General features: G+C 44.1%; 1 protein-coding gene across 1 annotated transcript in view; it reads right to left on the reverse strand.

Moving 5' to 3' along the window:
• LOC145411315 (BRO1 domain-containing protein BROX-like) overlaps positions 1 to 17,825 on the reverse strand; it is a 119,512-nt gene that overhangs the window by 89,150 nt on the left and 12,537 nt on the right. The window contains exon 2 of the mRNA XM_080281339.1: positions 10,006 to 10,212. Coding sequence (XP_080137465.1) covers positions 10,006 to 10,212 — 207 coding nt within the window. The remainder of the gene's footprint in view (positions 1 to 10,005; positions 10,213 to 17,825) is intronic.

A 17,825-nucleotide genomic window follows, 5' to 3' on the forward strand; every position in this document is an offset into this window, starting at 1 on the left:
TGTTGGACCATACACACATACAATCGCCCATGCTTGTATACTTACTTTCATCCTCACCCATACAATCCTTGCACCCACTGTTCCATACTCTCTTATATTCTCCTTCCACTTCTTGCTTATCATCAGACATACTCCCTCTCTTGCCCTCTCATTCTCACTGACTCCCGCACATATACCTACACCGTATTCCCATTCTCTCATCCTTTCACCTTTCCATTTAGTTTCAGTCAATCCACATATATCCACTTTTGCATCCTCAAGCACCTGGACAATCTCTCTCTCTTTCACTTCATCATTCACTCCTCTCACATTCCACGTTCCTACCCTCAGAATGTCCTTTGTCCGTTCCTTAGTCGTCAACGTATGGTCCGTCCGGGTCCGAGGCGCTTTATTTGCTTTTTTAGTTAGTTCTTTTTACGGGGTGGGGCACTAACCCACCACCAACCCTTTTAGTCGCCTCGTACGACAAGCAGGGATACTGGGGGAGTATTCTTGAAACCCCCCTACTGTAGTATTAGTACACTGTACAGTTAAACATGGACCTGTGCTGCAGCTGGAGATTCGTGTCGTTGATATGGTGATAAGTCCATGCGAAAGCTGCGGGTCCTCGTGGCTTGGCAGGCGGCCGAAGATGAAGAGAAGGAGGTGGCCATCTTCTTGTACATTTCCTTTTTCTTCATCACAGTCCCAACGGTTGACAGTGCAAGGCCTAAAGCTAGCCCAATCTCCGAGACTCCCTGCCCCTCCTCGTGGCGTCTTGTTTTTTCCAATTTCCTCTCAAGAGTGAGAGTACGATGCTTTTTCTTCTTTGCACTAATGCTATATTCATTGTTCGTCAAATTCAGGAAAAATATATTGGTAGAAGGGATCTTTATTTTGTTTTTGTTTGTACCCCCCCTACAATATGTCTACCCCCGATGTATATATGCCCCCCCCCCCATGCATACATGCCCCCACTAAACTTGCTGACCTAGCACACTTTCCCAGAGCCCAAGCCTGGGCAGAGGGCGTTACTGCGTCAGTTCTGAGCAGACACTCAAGAAGGGCAGACTATTTTTGTCAGAGCTCATAATAAACTCCTTAACTAGCTGTTTGTACACGGAGTTTCTATCACCAAAGTACTGCAAGTTACATTTGGTAGCAGCGGTGTTTCGGACCATTAGATTCTGACCGCCTCCTACAATATTTAGTGACACCAACAGATACACGACGTCTCGCATCTCACAGCATCACCCCTCCTCAGTGCCTCTCGTGGTGTAATAACCGGCTGTGCCTCCAGGTGTACAATTTCTCTCACCAGTGCTCACCACTCAAACAACCCCACCCACACACCTTGTTCCTGCCCGCAAGTGTCACCATCGACAACCTACGCACCTGTTTCACCTGTTCCCAGCGCCTGTTCCGAACTCATCATAAATCCTGCCCCCACGGTCCCACTTATCACTGTCTGCCCACCGCCATTCTCTGAATTTGCAACTCAACAGCTCTACACCTGCATCGTACCAACATCTGCCCTCACCCCCACCACCAGCCCCGCCACCGCCACACCCTGCCCTCACATGTGGTCTGAATTAAATGAGCCTCCTAGGACCGCAACTCCCTGCTGGTGACTCATCGGAGTGTCTCTTCCTGTCTCGACTTAAGCCCAGCGAGAAGTTCCGCATCTTCTAAGACTCATCCAACATATCGCTCCAGTCTCATCCCCAGCCACTCTCCTCTCCGACCAGCTGTCCCTCCAGCGCCGCCCCGCCCCGCCCCGCCCCAGCCCCGCTACGGTCATACATCTCGTCAATCCCGTCTCTACTGTGTACGATGTTAGCAGTCTACCTGCTGGCAGTGCTGACCCTCCTGGGGTCTGGGTCGGGTCAGGACAATGGTGGAGTACGTCCCGGGGCCTTGGTTGGCTCAGAAGGCGAGGTAATGCTTATCAAAGATGTAGTCTCCCTGCGCTATGATCTTGCGCCCCTGGCCGACGTAGCCATAGCCCTACCTGCCTACGTGCACCAGCTCCACGAAATCAAGACCCATCTCACGGCCATCATGGGGACACACAACCCAAATCAGTATCTCTATAACCTTTTCCTACCACTCTCCTGGCAATTGCAACACATAAGTAACAAATTCACTGAGCTCAATGACACATTTTCCATTCAGACACCCATTGGTTGTTCTCGTGTGAAACGAGGTCTCTTCGACTTCGGAGGTGAGATTCTGAGTGGCTTGTTTGGCGTTGCTACAGCCCATGACATTTCTGGCTTCAAATCTGATCTCGCTCATTTAGCTTCAGCTCTAGAATCCCAAGACCAAGTCATCAAAATCCAACACACTATGTTACAGAAGATTACGGCCCACCTAAATGAAATAACGTCCACTCTAAACACCTTCATCGATATCTTACGGCAACACCTTTCAGATCTCAACGTTATCTCTCAGTTCTTCTACCTCAAACTCAACATGGATAATCTCCAACTGGCCATTGACTCTCTCCTGTCTCAAGTCTCTACCTTGGTTCGTATCCTGACTGATGCTATAAATGGACGTGTCACTGCCGACTTAGTACCTGTCTCAGCTCTCCGTTTTGTCCTGGAATGGGCTCACTCCACCTTTGGTCTATCCCCAGTCCTCCCCTACTCCTCCCTCGAATATTATTATCCTGTTCTCGAAGCCACTCTTCTCACCAAATACGTCGTCGTCCATATTCCTCTCCGTTCTGCCATAACTTTTAACCTTTTCCACATCATCCCCTTCCCTTTCCGCCTCAACAACTTGTTACAAGTATCTGTTCCTTCAGAATATTTCCTCCTCTCCCATGATCATCTTTCAGTTGCCTTCCTTTCTTCCACAGACCTCCAGAAATGTTCCTCCCTTACTCCGACCTCTCGTCTCTGTGCTGCCCACCTTTTCGCTATCTTCCCTAGCAGCACTACACCCTGTGGGTCTGCTTTAGTTCGCAACCATTCCATCTACTCGGCCTGTTCCTTTGTACCAGCTCCTGAACTCCCGGTCCACTATGCTCACCTCAACCATGTCCAGTACTTCTTCTTTGCTGTTCCCATCTCTGTCACAATCATGTGTCCTGGTTCTTCGGTTCGATCCGTCCCTGCTAGTGGTCTCTACAAAGCACCAGACTATTGTACCGTCATCACTTACGCCACTCGCTATCACCAAGCTGTCCGTAAACACTCCTATGACATCTTTCAACCAATCGACATGCCTTCAACCCTACCATCTGCCAACATTACCGTCACCTCCCCTAACTTGCGCATGCTAACATTCCTCAATGACAGTGACTTCATTATGGATCCATTTTCTCTGGCCTTCCGCCATTCATGGGTTCATCCAACAGTTGTGTTTCCCCCTGTGGTTATCATTTTCATAGGTTTTCTACTAATCATATGTGCAGTGCATTGTTGCGTCAGGAAAATGGAACGCCAACTCCAAGAAATCAGAGTTGCTACAGGCATAGTACGCCCTCCACACGACGTAGAAACTCTTCGTACTTAGTGCCCTCACATTCAATGACTACCACTGCCATCTGACAATTAACCAAACTGTGAAGAGAACTCTTACTACTAGAAAATGATGGTATTTCTTTAATGCATTATTGAGTGAGTGTATCCTATGGGGGGGGAAAAAAAAAAAAATGAACGAAGAAAAACAAAAAACCCTCATATCTACTCCTTGTTTATCATGTATCAAGATATTACTGTATGATCCCCATTATGTCTATGTATAACTTCGACCCTTACTGGGCACATACCTATGAATTAATCCTTGTATATCTTATATGTATATATCCTTCTACTTCCCTCCCCTAAACATGGCCATGTCTCCCCTACTGCCCCTGTATCATACTTATCCCTTGTACAAACCTCCCTGCCCCTGCCTTAGTAATATAATCAAACACCATATACCTCCCGGTGTCAGGAGACACCATCTCAGCTACCCGGGAAAGTAGTGTACCCCCCCTACAATATGTCTATCCCCGATGTACAGTATATATGCCCCCCTCCCCCCCAATGCATATATGCCCCCACTAAACTTGCTGACCTAGCACGCTTTCCCAGGGCCCAAGCCTGGGCAGAGAGCGTTACTGCATCAGTTCTGAGCAGACACTCAAGAAGGGAAGACTATTTTTGTCAGAGCTCGTAGCTGTTTGTACACGGAGTTTCTATCACCAAAGTATTGCAAGTTACATGTTGATTTGGGAAAGGCCTTTGACAGAGTCCCTAGAGAGGTGGTGAAGTGGGCAATGAGCAAGCTTGGCTTGGAGGAGTGGCCGATTAGGGTGGTTATGGCTATGTATGTGGGTGCTCACACCCAGGTAAGAGTGAATGGAGATTTGAGTGATGAGTTTTCCGTGAATGTTGGTATGCATCAGAGGTCAGTCTTGAGTCCCATGTTGTTTATCATGGTACTTGAAGCCCTTTCACGTGACTTTAGAAACGGACTCCCATGGGAGTTGTTGTATGCTGATGATTTGGTGTTGATTGCAGAGAATGAAAGGGAGGTGGAGGAAAGGTTTAGGAAGTGGAGAGATGGTATGGAGCACAAGGGTTTAAGGGTAAATGCAGATAAAACAAAAGTGATCATATCTAGGGTTGGTGGCGGCCTGTACTGTCAAAGACGAGGGAGAGTGGCCATGTGCAGTTTTGCCACAAGGGCGTGGGAAGTAATTCCATCTTGTGCGGTGTGTGTGATAAATGGGTGCATAAGAGATGTAGTGGTATCAGAGGTAGACTGCGAGATAATGCTGATTTCATGTGTACGGTGTGTCGGGGTGAGCAGGTGGAGATTGTCAGACGTGAAAGGATTGAACTTGCTGGAGAATCTCTTGAGTGTGTGGAAGAGTTTTGTTATTTGGGAGACATGTTGTGTGCTGGAGGTGGGGCTGGAGCTAGCTCTGTGGTTAGGGTGAGAAGTGGTTGGAAGAAGTTCAGGGAGCTCTTGCCTCTCCTGACATTGAGAGGACTCTCCCTTCGTGCTAAGGGGTCTTTGTATGCAGCATGTGTTAGGAGTGTAATGCTGTATGGTAGTGAGACCTGGGCAGTGAAGGAGGAAGATCTTCACCGGCTCAGACGTACAGAAATGACAATGATTAGGTGGATGTGCAGTGCGTCCCTGCGTCCAAGGCCTGGAGGGGCTGGGTTTACGATGGAAGAGTTGAGAGGTAGGATGGGACTGGAGTGTACTGGTGTTGTGATGAGGAATGGTAGATTGAGATGGTTTGCACATGTGGAGAGGATGGGGGATGATAATTGGGTGAGGAAGGTGAGAAGTGTTAATATTGGGGGTGGGGTTATGAGGGGTAGACAGAGAAAGACATGGGACAAGGTCATTAAGTGTGACCTCAGGGTTAAGGGACTGAAATGGGAGGCTGCAATGGATCGTGCAGCGTGGAGAGCCGCCATTAGGTGACCAAAGCCGACACATGCAAGCATGTTGGAGCCTTTAAAAATGAAACGATGAAATGCACCTGGTTCCCCGGATGTTGATGATGCAGGGTACTTGGGAGGCATGGTGAAAATACGAAAAGGTGAAGAACAGCGAAAAACAGCGTAACGTACGGCGCAGCTGAGAGGAGAGGACGGACGTGACTCAACTGGGAAGCGCGCGAAAATGTGTTTACCAGAGAGGGGTTAGTTCGTTTTCTCACCGCAAGTGAGCGTGGCGCTGTGCAATGCGCCCATTTTGAATTTTTCGTATCTCCTCTTGTATCGTTTTTCGTCCCATTGAGACAGATACTTTCGTACTGTGGAATTTATCCTACATTTATAGCTTTCGCACCATCGGAAAATCGTACTTCAGGTTTTCGTATTTCAAGACCTCACTGTACATATTATTACAGATAGTTACAACAAATATACATATGGTATTTGTTTGATGCAGAGGGGTAGATAGTACGTGAGCATCCAGGGCAGGGCAAGACATCAGTTCAAGAGATGAGATCAACTGATAAGACATGCTGTATGATGCAAATAATTTCTTTTTTACAGAGAAAGTCTCTTCATTGAAAAGAAGGACAACAGATCTCTAGTGCTCTTAAAATCAATGTACTCGTTATATTGTAGTTTATGAAGACTCCAACATGCTTGCATGTGTCAGCCTTGATCACCAACATCAATATTATAATATCTGCTATCAAGAAAATAAGTGACACCCTAAGTAAAAAAGATAACAGTCCTCCCAATGAGAACAGTGCTGCTTACAAAATCCTGTGTAGTGGCTGCAAAGAAGCATACCAAGGAGAAACAAGCAGAGATATAAAGACTGGGGTAAATGAACACAAAGCAGATGTGAGGTATCATCGCTTCTTTACCCCCGCACAGATGTCGACTTTATACACAACTTTTATTTGTCCCAACAGAGTGCAACTCTCATGTGAGGGAAGGCTCCCCACATACAGCTCTTCTCAACAAGGTGGAGTCAAAGGCTTTTCGTCTCATTAACTCTCCTCCTCTTACTGGCTCCCTTCAACCTCTGTCTCTTCACCACACTGGTGCAGCTTTCTTTTCTGTTGCTACTTCAATGGTCACTGCTCCTCTGAACTGTCCACTTGCATCCCTCCACCACTACAACTGGCACATAGCACCCACCTAGCAACAAACTCTCATCCCTATTCTGTCCGACTCTCAAATGCAAGTGTTAACCGTTACTCCCAGTCCTTCATGTAAGCAACAGGTCAACTCTGGAACTGTCTCCCTCTGTCTGTATTTCCTATGGTCAGACTCAAATATGAAGTCCGTTTGGGTGGGGCCCGAGAGGGGATTTCCCTCTCTACAGCTCTGCCGCATCAACCCCAGTACCTATCTCTCTCTCTGTCATATGTCAGCTATTTACTATTTAAAATTGTATATTAAATATTCTGTACTTATTAAATATATTAAATAAGGCTATATAGTGCTATGAATGTGTCGCTTTTTAGGATAAGGGCAATGATTTGTATAAATTCCACACCACGTGACAACGTCGCTTTCCGACGTTGCCAGAGGTCAAGGACACCCACCTCAGACTACAGGTGACCGGTCACTTCCTCCCTGATCCCCACCCACGATGGCAGCTACTCCGACTCGCTCTCGTGTGCTCCACAGTCGGGAGAAAGAACTTATTTACAATGTGAACAAGTATTTTTTAGAAGAAAGATCAGAGAGAGGACTTATGCCTACTGGGGAAACCTCTATAAAAAAAAAAAACGCGCCAAGACTTTTACCTCAGTGGTGGTGTGGAAAAAAGGTCGAAACAATATAGAAGAAAACAAAACTTATAAATATATATAAACTTTCTCAATCAACTGAGAGAGAGAGAGAAAGAGGAGGTTTGGCAGAGCTGTAGAGAGGGAAATCCCCGCGCGGGCCCCACCCAAACGGACTTCATATTTGAGTCTGACCATACTTCCTATGATCTCCATTCTTTCAAATGCAGTGTGTCCAGGCAACTTGAAATGAACGGATCTTGAATTTGGCTCTCTGGTGTGCTGTTTTTGTTCTTTCCTTGGAGGAAACAGGTTGAGGGTTCCTGGCCTTTGGTTCTTTCTTCCTTGCATTAAAAAAAAAAAAAAAAAAAAAAAAAAATACTGCCTAGTTGCACCAAACGGACAGGATGAAAATGGCCACCTGCACAATTGTATAAACAATACAGTGCTGGAAAACAATCTAATAAAAAAACACAAAAGCTCTGGAGGAATTGTACAGTAGATATCCACTAACAAACAACAACATATATGTAAGAGATATGGTATGGTCACATGCTGAAGCCCAAGTAGCAATGTATGAGAGGGAGAGAAAACAGGCCAATCAGCGTCCAGCTAGTTAAACAGCCCACATGAGTGGATCCAATAGTCAGATATATAAGGTCTGGTCAGTTCAAGAAAAGTTCAGTTCCTCTGAAGAAGCCCCTGCATGAAACTGTTCAGAAATAAACGGCTATCTGTGACCTGTGTTTCGTTACACCATTCACATACAACTTCTTTCACAAATGGGCTCGCTTCTCCAGTATCCCCCAAGCTACTTGTGTCATTGAGGGACTCGGCAAAACAGAAAGCTCACCTATGGCAATAGCCTCCAGTCTTGGTTATATTACACAATCTCCCATATCAAACAAAGGGCTGCATCTTGCAGTCTACCTTTCACATCTCTGCATCACTCTATAAATCTAATATAATGATCTGCACAACCTCCTAACAGAGCAAAAATCAGTACCAATGCTAAGAAGTGAAACAATCTATTTACTGCACATCAATGTAAATGAGCTTCTTGGTACAAATTTAAACCTATACTTAAATATGCAAGTAGAAGTGGCTGGGGAATGGCTGGGAGAAGGAGGGAGGTGAGAAGACAGGAAGAAATCAGTAGGATAGAAGTTGTAGAAGCAATGAAGAAAGTTAAATTGGGGAAAGCCCCAGGAATTGATGGAGTGTGTGGTGAAATGTTGAAGCATGGGGGAGAGATAGTAGTAGAATGGTTGTGGAAGATGTGCAGATTGGCCTGGGAGGAAGGTAGAGTCCCAGAGGATTGGAAGTCAGGTATAATTATTCCCTTGTACAAAGGAAAAGGGGAAAAAGAAGTGTGTGGTAATCATAGGGGCATTTGTCTTCTTAGTATAATAGGAAAAGTGTATGGTAGGATACTTATTGACAGAGTTAGAGAAAGAACAGAGAAATTAGTTGGAGAAGAACAGGGAGGCTTTAGGAAGGGAAGAGGTTGTGTAGATCAGATATTCATTCTCAGATCTTTAGTGGAAAAGTTTCTAGAGAAGGGAAAGAAGTTGTATGCGGCTTTCATGGATTTGGAGAAAGCATATGACAGGGTGGATAGACTAGGATTGTGGAAAGTGTTAAGAATATATGGAACAGATGGGAAGTTGTTGAATGCTGTGAAGAGTATGTACGATGGTGCGAAGGCTGCAGTGCGTGTGGATGGTGAACTAAGTGAATTTTTCTCTTTGAAAGTTGGGTTGAAACAGGGATGTGTCATGTCTCCATGGTTGTTCAATCTGTACATGGATGGGGTAATAAAAGAGGTACAAGGTAGGGTAGTGGATGTTGGAGTGGCCCTGGTGAGAGAGGATAGTGTTTTGAAACTCCCTGTACTGTTGTTTGCAGATGATACAGTGTTGTTGAGTGAAGACGAAGGAGAGCTGCAAGGCTTGGTGGATGAGTTTGAGAGAGTGTGTAGGAAACGGAATCTAAAGGTGAATGTAGGGAAGAGTAAAGTGATGGTCTTTGAGAGAGGTGAAGTCAGTGAACGTATAGCGAGGTTGGATGGTGAGGAATTGGAAAATGTGAGTACGTTTAAGTACTTGGGTAGTGTGATGAGTAAGGATGGAGGTTTGGAGGGTGAAGTGCTTGAAAGGGTACAGCAGGGAAGAAAGGTTGCTGGTTCTTTGAAAGCAGTGATAAGAAACAGGGAAGTGAGCATGGAAGTGAAAAAGTTACTACATGACAGTATTGTGATACCAACTCTAACGTACAGAAGTGAAGCGTGGACGTTGTTGGAAGGACACAAGTCAAGAGTGAGAGCAGTGGAAATGAGTTATTTAAGAGGAGCCTGTGGAGTCACATGGAGAGACAGGCTGACGAATGAGGATATAAACGAGCGTTGTGGTGTTGATGTGGATGTGATAGGAAGCGTTATGAGGAACACACTGAGGTGGTTTGGCCATGTGGAGAGGATGGAGGGTGAAAGACTGACGAAGAGAGTGTATGTGAGTGAGGTGGAGGGGGAAAGAGGGAGGGGGAGGCCGAGGATGAGATGGAGAGATGGGGTGGAGAAGTATATGAGAGAGAGGGGTGTGAGTTGGGAGCAGGGGAGTGAAATGGCGGGGGACAGGGCGACTTGGAGGCGATTTGTTTGTGGCCACCCCAAACGGGATTGAGGCGTCTGGCAATAGATAGATAGACTTAAATATCTTACTATTCTATTCATTCCTTGTATGTTATTTCACTACCACTGTGCCACAGGCTACATGATAAGTACCTGTACAAATACCTGGTATCAAATAACTTACTCTGGAGTGTTGCCCAACATAGATTGAGTCCAACGGAAACGTAGTGCATGCCGCAGCTTACTGGAGTCCGATGATTCTTCCTCAGGTACCTCAATTAACCCACGCAGTAGTGAAAGGTAAAGTGTCAGGGCTGGCTCCACCACACTGATTTCATGATTAGCATCTGGCAGAAGCTCCAGCACTCGTTTCCTGGCCTGCCGCAAGTCGCTGGTTCATAAAATACATTAGTGATGCAATATCCACAATACAGCTCTGTCCAAGTACAGCAATACACCAGGCCCTCCACATTCGTGGGTGTTAGGGGACACAAACCCCCGCAAATGTGGAATTTCTGTGAATGTTTGGTGAACCCTCCAGTAAATGCCTCTACAGCCGCAAATCACCCCGTGAGCAAGTGTGCACATACTGTACCTAATAAACCATATCTGGGACCTGAAAGCAGCATAAAATATCACAAATAGCTGATGACCCCAACTTCTTGCAATCATATCCATTAAATTCAGTCTTGGCTCCACAGAAGGACAGTCCACGAATGTGCGAAGCCCATGAAAGCAGAATCAGCAAATGTGGAAGGCCTGGTGTACTTTATTTTACATACATTTTATAGGTACTGAAACACCAAGCTTCAATGTCCTATAACTACACTAATCTGGGTAATCCTGAACACTGAATACTGGTAAAGATTAATTTTGTTTCTACTACGTTAACCTTTAAAAAGCAGGCAAATTTACAATGCTGCTCATCTTATCCTTGCTTTGTTTCTTTATAAAAGGAGTCTATGCTTAAAGTAGAAAATAAATGACAGTACTGTACATTCTCTCATCTACAAACAGATAAAGATAATACCTCTGTAGCTTTTGTCATTTTGCTGTTGCAGCAAGCTGAAATATATGGTATCGGTAGTAACTTTTTACCATCCTAAGAAAAAAGAAAAAAAATGGAGACCACAGTCTCTCCAAGACCTAAGCAAGGCAAAGGAGGTAACCTTTACTGTTCAGTGGTCCAGCCAAGACTGACTGGGATAAGAGGAGAGCTGCCATATACAGTATACCTGTACTGTTCATTTCCTGTATTTTCTGCAGTGATATGCCCTGCTCACTGATGTATCATTATCCAATCATAGGCTAAGTGTATTACAACAGAGGGTTGTTTGGTATAGCTCAAACTGCTTCATTTGCAAGTAGGTTACTGATGAACTTCCTTCTTAACCAATGTTTTTACTGAGTACCAGCATCACTTTGCTACATTTGTATTACACATGCCAAAAAAATGATCAGAAGCGCCTGTTAAAGACAGCATGAAATAAATGCGAAGCCCCATGGCTTAATTCTGAATGAGTCAAAACAGAAATACAGATGTGGAGGAATACATATGGAATTCTAGACATGGCACCCTCACAGTTCCTCCACAGAGCACTCCACATTGTCTTTATGATGATCCTCCATGGAGGAACTCCAAGGCACAGGTAAAATGTGGGGGCATATGTCATAAGATGCTTGGCCATAATGCTCTTCTCTGTAACACAGGCCTTTGAGCCTTTGGAAGATTATTCACCCAGTATCCTGAGATACAAGGCCGTTGCATCATGCATCTCTCCACGGTTACCTCCCCTATGTACAGTACTCATTTTACCTACCAGCCCACAAAGTGTGGATGGTCACCTGAGTCAAGTGATGCCAGCTGTCTACACCAGGATTCAAACCCCACCATTAACAAGCCAGCAGCTTCACAGTCAGCGATGCTAACAAATATGTTGTCTAAACTCCAACGTCTCAGTTTAACAAGTGCGGCATGTTTGGAGCTACTGCATGGAGCTCCTCATATAATATGAACTATTTCTACTTTGGCTACATATTGTCTGCAGCCTATCTGGTGACAGGCAGCCCATGCAATAATTTACATAGTGTGTCCCTTCACCCAATGACAGCCCTCCATGTTTCATAACCTTGAACTTCACTGTTACTTGATCAAGAGTGTCTAAAACAGACCTCACCACTGTTCTTCATTCCGCCTCACTCTCTTCCCTCACATTCACACTTCCAGATCTCCTCAAACACCCTGCTCCTTCATCATGCTTAAACAATCTTTACTTCCTAATCTACATTACTTCTCTGAGATTTTCTAAGCCAAATCTAACAGCACCCTTCTTACTTTTCTCACCCAGTTGAAACCATACTATTCCATCTTAACATTCCCTTTTCTGTGCATTCCAAACTGCATATACCCTCCTCTCTTACAGGCCAAGTCTCAGTGCCATACGACACAATACTGTACTTTTCACTCCAACATCTACAACACTCCCACACTGAAAATCTTGTATCTTTCCTTATGTCCCTTAACTCATGGGCTACAGCACAGGGTTGTGCAGACATCCCCCATGGTGCAGCAAATGGCAATTTTGGTTACTCCTACAGATTTCCGTGAAATGTATATCAATGGCTAGGAAATTGCATCATGCAGCTACCCATGGATTTTTTTTTAACCGGTGCAATTTTGGAGAAATAATTGCCAAAAACTATGCTGAGAGAGAGAGAGAGAGAGAGAGAGAGAGAGAGAAAGAGAGAGTAATGTGAATTAGGGTAGAAGAGACAGACTGTAAACAGGCTTTTGCCAATCTCCCCCCTCACCGGGTGGGTTGCCAGCTTGCACCGCATGCTGCAATACGAGCTTAGGGCAGTACTTTTATACCAATTATTTACCACCATACTTCTGTTCCATTATCTCCTATCGACCATATACAGCATTTGATTTTATGTTATTCTAAACAATTTTGACCCACAACTGCCTTTCCTGGGGTGAAGATATTGTGGAAAATGCGTTACAAATTGAGTACTTTCGGGTCATTGTTGCTGGTGCAACTTAGCAACTGGGCTCAAGATAGGGGGTGGGAATGAGAGCTACCAGGTACCCTAATACCCCATAAATTTTGTGACTGATCCTTCTACTACTTTTGTGGTGCGTTGTTGAAAATTTTATTCATATGAGGTACTGTATGTAGCTGCTTTTCAAGACACCCCCACATGAGGTATGTCACAGCCCACAGGTTAATCATCCTCTGACAATCCCCCCCCCCCCCAATGTCTAGCCTCCTATGCACAGCAAACATCATGCAATATGAAATACAGATGTAGCACATATCTAAGCTGAAAAGATCCAACAGGAGCTGAAATGGGATAATACCATTCTTTGATCCCTTCAACAAGAGAAAGAATGGTATAATTTTACTTGTGGAATCTCACTCATTTTTTTTCTTTTTCATACACATTACTTTACCCTTCATTTCTATTGTAAATTACTACTTACCGCTACATGACCTTTTATTCCTCAACAATCTTAATGGCCAGAATGAGGGCTCTGAATATCAGGGAAGAAGGGAAATGTGGTGATTTTTCACAGCACAACTATATATGGCACCATAAACCCATCTAAAAATCCAAAAATAAATACCAAAAGTTAAAAAAAAAAAATCTGAACCATGTTTTGGCAAAACAACTTTTTCTACATTTTCAGAACTAACCAATCCATGTAACCATTCTTCCATCTATAAAAAAAAAAAAAATAAAAAAATAAAAAAATATGCACCTTTGGCTATAAACATGGCATTCTTCAGGTCTAATCTTTACAATTACGTATTGTTGTATTATGAATATTAATTTCTGGAAAGTTGGTTACAATTTTCTTACTCTGAGATTTCCTTTGTCTTATTTCCCTTTTACTGAATTTGCAAATGAAATGCCAAGGTATATAAAAAATGGGGGGGGGGGTTAATGCAGCTCTGTTTTACTTTAACTCCGGGTTATTTATCGCACAGTCTTTCTTTCACTACGGGCATTAAAAAAAAAAAACTATAGCAGTTAGGTAAACAAATAAAAGACCATATTACTCACCAACTCTCGCGAAAGAAAGTATCCCCAGGTCTGTAGGTTGTCACTTTGATAAGTAAGGACGTGATGACAAGGAGTAATTTTTGGCACTTAAAGTCAAATGTGTTGGTGTTTGCGTGTGGCCCCGATATTGGCTTCCCACTCAAAGTGATAACTTCTCCATTCTTAAATAAACTCACCACCGTGGCGTCCAAGGCACGTCCTAAGGCACTTTCACTGAATCTTTTCCTAGTACCTGTATCCTTGGAAAGAGGCTTGGCAGGGAAGGATGAGGCAAGGTGTCTATATGAGGCAAAAATGTAATGAAATGAGAGGTTTAAAAAAAAATAGTCCTGCACCTGGCAAACTCACAGAGACGACTGAGGCATGCTTGCCTCGGGTGGGAGGAGTCACTCCCAAAACTTTGCTGACAAAATCAAGTGGTGGCCACTACAAACTGTGCCACAAAAACAACTGGGGTTCCAACCAACACCCGGCGGCCTACCGCCACCTCTTTTGCATCGGTCCATACCAACACCCGGCAGCCTACCGCCACCTCTTTGTGCCAGTCCATACAGACACCCGGTGGTTAGGGGTTAAGCTGCAGAAAGACCTTACCAATTAAATTCCTATCTCCAATTTGTTTCCTGCATTCTTCTAAATACTGTATTTTTATAGTGGTAAACAATTGTTTCCTGTTGACTATTTTCCCCAATTGCTATAATCATGTTCCTTGTGTCTCACTGAAATTTCTTTTTCTCAGGCATAATGGAAGACTTGCTCAAACCAGATCTTTTGTGTTTGGTGCACATTCTCCAATTTTTATGTAAATTTTGTCACTAATACAGTTTTTACGCAGATTCCAAATTTGAGTTTATTTTTAAAGAAAATATTCTTTAAAAGGTTAGGTTAGGTTAGGTTAGCCTTGGTTAGTTAATAATAATTAGATTACCACAGTTAATAATCCATCCATCCATCATCCAATCCTAAGTTGCCCAAGGAGGAGCATAGGAGCCCAGGGCTAGGCAAGTTGGTACTGACATTTAAGATGACAGTGACCAACTTCAATCATCCCTGAGTGGCACCGCGTGAGCAATAACAAATAATATTGAAGTATAACATTTATTTCACAATAACAAAATTTCAATGATTGTTTAACACTTAAACTCAGAAATGCACTACAAAATCTTCTTCAATAGGTCCATTATTTCATACCTTGGATCTTTCCATTTTTATGTGCAGCATGTGATGTGGTGTGTGGGATGAAGAGAAGACGGAGGGGTGGGCAAGGAACAGGGTGGTGGAATGAAGAGGTGAGACAGGCTGTGGCACAAAAGAAGAAAGCATACAATGAATGGATGAGAAATAGGGGCGTGGAAGAAGTCGAGAGGCGGAAGAGAGAGTTATACGCAGAAAGAAAGAGAGAGGTGAAAAGATTAGTAAGAGATAGTAAGAAGAGAGTGGATGAGGAATTTGGAAGGAACTTGAGTGTAAAGTGGAGGGACTGTAAGAAAATGCTCTGGAAAGAGGTGAAAAGAGTAAGACAGGGTGGAAGTGAAGTTAGCAGAGGAGTGAAAGATAAAAATGGTAGATTACTTGTGGAGAAGGGACAAAAAGTGAACAGATGGAGAGAACACTTTAAGGAATTGTTGAACATAGAGGATGGAAGTAATACGAGTATAAGTGGCTGGGGAATGGCTGGGAGAAGGAGGGAGGTGAGAAGACAGGAAGAAATCAGTAAGATAGAAGTTGTGGAAGCAATGAAGAAAGTTAAATTGGGGAAAGCCCCAGGAATTGATGGAGTGTGTGGTGAAATGCTGAAGCATGGGGGAGAGATAGTAGTAGAACAGATGTGGAAAATGTGCAGATTGGCCTGGGGTGAAGGTAGAGTCCTGGAGGATTGGAAGTCAGGGATAATTATTCCCTTGTACAAAGGAAATGGGGAAAAAGAAGTGTGGTAATCATAGGGGCATTTGTCTTCTTAGTATAATAGGAAAAGTGTATGGTAGGATACTTATTGACAGAGTTAGAGAAAGAACAGAGGAATTAGTTGGAGAAGAACAGGGAGGCTTTAGGAAGGGAAGAGGTTGTGTAGATCAGATATTCATTCTCAGATCTTTAGTGGAAAAGTTCCTAGAGAAGGGAAAGAAGTTGTATGCAACTTTCATGGATTTGGAGAAAGCATATGACAGGGTGGATAGACAAGGATTGTGGAAAGTATTAAGAATATATGGAGTAGATGGGAAGTTGTTGAAAGCTGTGAAGAGTATGCATGATGGTGCTAAGGCTGTAGTGCGTGTGGATGGTGAACTGAGTGAATTTTTCTCTTTGATGGTTAGGTTGAAACAGGGATCTGTCATGTCTCCATGGTTGTTCAATCTGTACATGGATGGGGTAATAAAAGAGGTACAAAGTAGGGCAGTGGATGTTGGAGTGGCCCTGGTGGGAGAGGGTGGTGTTTGGAAACTCCCTGTACTGTTGTTTGCAGATGATATTGTGTTGTTGAGTGAAGACGAAAGAGAGATGCAAGGCTTCGTGGATGAGTTTGGGAGAGTGTGTAAGAAATGGAATCTAAAGGTGAATGTAGGGAAGAGTAAAGTGATGGTCTTTGAGAGAGGTGAAGTCAGTGAATGTACAGCGAGGTTGGATGGTGAGGAATTGGAAAATGTGAGTACGTTTAAGTACTTGGGCAGTGTGATGAGTAAGGATGGAGGTTTGGAAGGTGAAGTGCTTGAAAGGGTACAGCAGGGAAGAAAGGTTGCTGGTTCTTTGAAAGCAGTGATAAGAAGCAGGGAAGTGAACATGGAAGTGAAAAAGTTACTACATGACAGTAATGTGATACCAACTCTAATGTATGGAAGTGAAGCTTGGACGTTGTTGGAAGGACACAAGTCAAGACTGAGAGCAGTGGAAATGAGTTATTTAAGAGGAGCCTGTGGAGTCACATGGAGAGACAGGCTGACGAATGAGGATATAAAGGAGAGTTGTGGTGTGGATGTGGATGTGATAGGAAGCGTTAGGAGGAATACACTGAGGTGGTTTGGCCATGTGGAGAGGATGGAGGGTGAAAGACTGACGAAGAGAGTGTATGTGAGTGAGGTGGAGGGGGGAAGAGGGAGGGGGAGGCCAAGGATGAGGCCAAGAGGGATGGGGTGGAGAGGTATATGAGAGAGGGGGGTGAGTTGGGAGCAGGGCAGTGAAATGGCGAGGGACAGGGTGACGTGGAGGCGATTTGTTTGTGGCCACCTCGAACGGGATTGAGGCGTCTGGCAATAGATAGATGTAAATTTTGTCACTAGGGTGGTACCAATCTTAAGTGGCGGTTTGGGTGGGGCAAGAACCTCTGTACAGTGGTGCCACGTGTTCCATACCCGCTAAGTGAAGGGCTCAAATATATGTACAGTAACCCCTCCAATATCCGGATCAATAGAGCCATCGGTAAGTTCGGATATTGGTTTCGTCCGGATATTGGGCCCCAGCTTATGGACTTGTACTTACGGACCCTAACACAGAGAAACACCTATACAACTCCCTCCGGACATGCATAGCACCTATTAAACACCCAAATCACACCAATAAGGCACATAAATGACTGAAATAAATGCAATAGAAACATAAAATGTGGGTTTAGAAGTATGTTCATACATTAATAAACATTCTGGTACTTATGGACTCTAACCGAACCTAACCTAACCGAACCTAACCGAACTTTGAAAAACACATTCCTACTGCACATGCATTAGGTAAGTTTAGTATGGAAAGAAGTACAGTATGACACTTTCTGGTAAGTATAGTATGGGAAAAAATACAATATGAAACATTCTGGTAAATATAGTATGGGAAATAGTACAACATGAAACATTTTGGCTACTTACAGCAAGTCCCTGGCCACCTCGATGAATAACCGCCTCCTCTCGGACTCTGACAGTAAGAACGATTTCCTGAAGCACTTGCACT

The sequence above is a fragment of the Coenobita brevimanus genome, chromosome 89 (assembly GCF_032717465.1).
Source record: "Coenobita brevimanus isolate Jiangsu-jjx chromosome 89, ASM3271746v2, whole genome shotgun sequence".
Taxonomy (NCBI): domain Eukaryota; kingdom Metazoa; phylum Arthropoda; class Malacostraca; order Decapoda; family Coenobitidae; genus Coenobita; species Coenobita brevimanus.